Here is a 5,000-nt window from a genome sequence, read left to right as displayed (position 1 = left end):
ATGCGGCATGTACTGAAAAAAAAAAAAATTAAATAAGTTTATCCTATCTAGAATCAGTTAACTTATTCTTTATATTTTTGGGCCACATTTGCACTGTATTTAGATGATGCTTGGGGAAGATAGAAATATTTAGAACTTGAATATTCTTTTGACTATACTTACCATGACGCCGCCGATTGCCAAGCATCCTTGTTGCTCTGCCATTTTGGCTGAATTCGAGGTGGTCTTTATAACAGCATTTGGTCGATCACATTTTAGAAGAAAGAGACATAAGTGATATCTAAGACAGAATGTGTTAGCTGATATTTAGTCACATGGGTATAGTTGCAAAATATCAGTAAGCCTACTACATAAGCTGGTTACCAATTTATTTAATTGTTAGTTCTAAAAAGATATAATTGGAGAGAGAGAAAGGGTATGAAAGGCGATGGAAAAGGAAAGACCAAAACAAAAAGAAGAGAAGAAGAAGAAGAAGAAAAGAAAATTTAGAGTTACTCCAAAGCTATTTTCCCTCTTCGGTAATATCACAAGAATTAGAAAAAAAAATCGACACAGAGAATTCTACCATCCATCACTTTACGCTGTCACTGCTAATCATAATCACTTTATTCAATTAACACCCCCCCCCCCCCAATAAAATGCTAACCCGACTTATGAACTGAAGTCTTGTATTTCCTTAAACCTTCGAGAACATTCTACCACTCACCTGCCACACCCACAGCCTACAACGTTCAACCAACTCGCACTCCCGTTGAAAGTAGAGGTTGCAAGGGTGGTAGCATGACAGCTTCTGTGTGTGTGTGTGTGTGTGTATGTGTGTGTGTGTGTGTGTGTGTGTGTGTGTGTGTGTGTGTGTGGGTGGGTGTATGTATGAATTGTAAAGAATCCACTGAATTTTGGTATTATTATGTCAAGACCGTGCATTAATTTTTCACATCTCTTCACGGATACGCACTCCAGATCCATATTCTTACTTTAGCAATGATTTAGTACCTGAGTTCGCTAGAGATGTTTCATGGCTGTCCGATGGCTCTTGGTCACCGAATTTGCGTTGATGGAGATTCGCTTTTGTTGTGCTGATCTGGCTTTAGCAAAGGCCAAACTCGATTTTATTAAGTATATCTGTTTAGGATACTTGTCTGTCTATCTGTCTGTCTATCGTCTTATCTATCTCTCTATCTATCCATCTATCATTATTAAGTATATCTGTTTAGGATACTTGTCTGTCTATTCTGTCTGTCTATCGTCTTATCTATCTCTCTATCTATCCATCTATCATTATTAAGTATATCTGTTTAGGATACTTGTCTGTCTATCTGTCTGTCTATCATCTTATCTATCTCTCTATCTATCCATCTATTATTATTAAGTATATCTGTTTAGGATACTTGTCTGTCTATCTGTCTGTCTATCGTCTTATCTATATCTCTATCTATCCACCTATCAATCTATCTCACTAGTTATCTATATATCTATATTTCTGTCTATATATCTATCTGCCAGCTTACCCACCCAAATATCCATCTTTCGGCTCATCCAACCACATCCCTATACATCTATCTATTCATCTATCACCATATTTGAACAGCTGGATCACCAAAGCATTAACGGGCACCCGCGTTATCTGGGTCGAGGCATGACAGGCAAGGACACCCGTTGATGTCCATTCCAAAGGTCGGTGTCGCGGGTTATCGTTATAAGCTCAGTCAGTCTATAACAACTCTTTTCTTTTTTTCTTTGCTTTTTCAAAGTGATATTCACTTCTTCGCAACGAGATTTCGAGTTTATTGTCCATGAATAGCTCGGGTAAAGGATATTTATTTTTTTATTCTATGATGTATGAGTCCCTACGACTTATTACACTTATATCAGGATAGGGATAACTGCGTAAAGTTTAGGTATCTGTATATCTATCTTTCTATATAACTACATACATGTACGCATGTATGTAGCCATTTCTATATCTGACTCTTTATATAATGCCAGTATATCTGTCTGCCTGTCTGTCTGCCTGCCTCTCTCTCTCTCTCTCTCTCTCTCTCTCTCTCTCTCTCTCTCTCTCTCTCTCTCTCTCTCCCTCTCTCTCTCTCTCTCTCTCTCTCTCTCTCTCTCTCTCTCTCTCTCTCTCTCTCTCTCTCTCTCTTTCTCTCTTTCTCTCACTTTCTCTTTCTCTTTCTGTCTGTCTGTTTGTGCCTGAGTGCGTGTGGTTGCATGTGTATTTGTGTGCAATGTTTATGTTTTTATTCTTGATGTTTTTTTCTTCTTTTATCTTATGGTGCTGACATAACTGGATAGCACAAAGGTCTTTTTTCTAAAGCTTGTCTTTGTAGCGAGCGCCTTGCAACCGTATTTACATGCAACCTGTTGGGTTTATTGGATTTTGATTGCACGGAACACTGCTTCCATCTTTCTTCTTCTCTTTGTTTACTTATCTATATCCAGATCTTTATTTGTATCTGCGTATCTCTCTGTCTATTTATCATATCTATTACATATCTATTTCTCTTTCTTTATATTTGTGTGTCTATTTATCTGTATGCACAGACACACATACACACACACACTTCTATTCATGCATCTCTCTCTCTCTCTCTCTCCCTCTCTCTCTCTCTTTCTCTCTCCCTCTCTCTCTCTCTCTCTCTCTCTCTCTCTCTCTCTCTCTCTCTCTCTCTCTCTCTCTTTCTCTCTCTCTCTTTTTCTCTCTCTCACTCTCTCTCACTCTCTCTCTCTCTCTCTCTCTCTCTCTCTCTCTCTCTCGCTCGCTCGCTCGCTCGCTCTCTCTCTCTCTCTTTTCTCTCTCTCACTCTCTTACTGTTTGCTTCGCTCCCTCTCCTTGTCTCTCCGTCTCTATCTATATATCATGTGTGTTTGCCTGGATATCTACATCTCTATCTGTATAACCATATGTGTGTATATCTGTCTCTCAGTGTCATTGTCTCTTCGTATGAAGTCATATCTGTGGTAGTCCTAGGTTATTGTTGCAACTTACTAAACCACCCTGGCTATCTGCTCAGGCGTGGGCAGTCGTGATTACAGTTTTACATATTTTGACATGGTACAGAATCCTGTGACTACTGCAATCGTACATGGTAGCAGTTGCCAGTACATTCTGTAATCTAAACGTATTCTGGCAATAACCACGTCACATTGTCTGGTTTGACTTCGGTGCCATCCATATGAAGTCTTGCTGTCTCTATACTGATCGTAGTGCCATATGGTACAGCTTTCAGGTCTTTGAGAGTTCGTCAGATCTACTAGTTCTTCCTTATGAGAAATTTTCAATTTATGTGCAACCCTAGCAAGAGGCATCCCAAGATCTATGTTCACAGTAACTTTGCTGCTGGCTTCCTTCACCAATTGGTCTACGTGGTCATGCTTGCGTATGCCAACATGAGATGGTATCTATACAAATTGAATGTTGAAATTAGTGCTCCATTGAATAAGTTACGTTACGCTTAATGCGACTCACAATTTTCTCATCTCCACCTGCTTTGAAAGAACTTAAGTGTCCGAAGAACACAGAAAACTACTCCAGAGCCCCGAGACGTTAAGAATTCCGTTACAAGGAGTATACCTGCCAACTTCGTTTGTGTAGTGTTGGCCCAATTCATATAATCACAGTAACTTGATGTTGCAGTAAGTTATTTTTGTATACAGCGCAAGCACAGCCAGCTTTTTATCCAAACTGTATGGATCTGTCAGCGTAACACTCATATACATCATCGCCCATAGATTCTGTGTGTTACTTTACCGTTTCTAACACAATTTGTTGTAACACGCTTATTTGTGGTAGACATGTGAGGTGTTGATTTTTTCCATGGTGGAATGGATCGACCTTTTGGTATTTTACTAAATGGGACATTGAGCTTTACAATGTTCCTCGAAATTTTGTGTGTGATTAATCACGTCTTCTTGCGTGATTTTATGTTGCAGTTCTTTATGGAAATCTGAAAGATACAAGGGTTCCCTGAGAGCTTTGACCCCAAATATGATGGCAATAAATATTTATCTATCAGAAATGGATGGTAAGTTCACTATTCCTGCTGTTCTCGGGGCGCCGAGGATAATCCTCATAGCTTCATTTTGCACTACCTCCAAGCTATTTATTTCTGATTCCTTACACTGCAACAAGTGCAATGTATGGTAGTCAACAACTGACCTTATAAAGGCCAAGTAAAACAGTCTAGTGAGCTTAATATTCATGCCATATTCTCTTCCGACACGAACTTTCAACGGTTTAAATCTCTCCCAGAGTTTCTTCTTTGGTGGTTAAGTTAAGTTTAGTTAAGTAAGTTTATTTACCACCCTGGCTATCTGCTCAGGCGTGGGCAATCATGATTACAGTTTTATATACATCTGACACAGTAAAGTAGTCTGTGACTACTGTAATTGTACATGGTAATATAGAAACATGTCATACATCATACAAAAATAAGACGTTGATATGATCTTGCCGTGTTTACATAACAATGTGCTTTTTTTTGTTTACGGCAGTTTTACATAGTAAATTTAGGATATAATACGAGTATATCTTCCAATGTATCAGATGAAATGAAATATTCACATAGTTCTTTATACCTCATGTTAGGTGGTCTGAAAGGCTGTATTACATGACATTCCGAGATATAATGCTCAAGCGTTCGCTTGTTTTCTACGTTACATTTAGATTCATCTGCACTTCTTGCACCGTGCAGTTGCCAATACATTCTGTAACCTAAACGTATTCTGGCAATAACCACGTCACATTGTCTGGTTTGACTTCGGTGCCACCCATAGGAGGGCTTGCTATCTCTATACTGATCGCAGTGCCTTATGGTACAGCTTTCAGGCCTTTGAGTGTTTGTCAGATCTACTAGTTCTTCCTTATGAGAACTTTTCAATATATGTGCAACCCTAGCAAGAGGCATCCCAAGATCTATGTTCACAGTATCTTTGCTACAGGCTTCCTTCGCCGTGCTTGCTTATGCCAACATGAGATGGTATCCATACAAATTTAATGT

At 39.0% G+C, this 5,000-nt stretch overlaps 1 protein-coding gene across 1 annotated transcript in view; it reads right to left on the bottom strand.

Annotated features, from left to right (window-relative positions):
* LOC125034911 (probable glutamate receptor) overlaps positions 1-204 on the bottom strand; it is a 9,047-nt gene extending 8,843 nt beyond the window's left edge. Inside the window, exons 1-2 of the mRNA XM_047626958.1 lie at positions 163-204; positions 1-12 (exon numbers count right to left, since the gene is read on the bottom strand). The exon at positions 1-12 is cut by the window's left edge and continues 92 nt beyond it. Coding sequence (XP_047482914.1) covers positions 1-12; positions 163-204 — 54 coding nt within the window. The remainder of the gene's footprint in view (positions 13-162) is intronic.
* Positions 205-5,000: the final 4,796 nt, after the last annotated feature.

Source organism: Penaeus chinensis, chromosome 19, assembly GCF_019202785.1.
Source record: "Penaeus chinensis breed Huanghai No. 1 chromosome 19, ASM1920278v2, whole genome shotgun sequence".
Lineage (NCBI taxonomy): Eukaryota > Metazoa > Arthropoda > Malacostraca > Decapoda > Penaeidae > Penaeus > Penaeus chinensis.
Note: the sequence above shows the minus strand (reverse complement) of the source record. Positions and strands in the feature narration are given on the sequence as shown.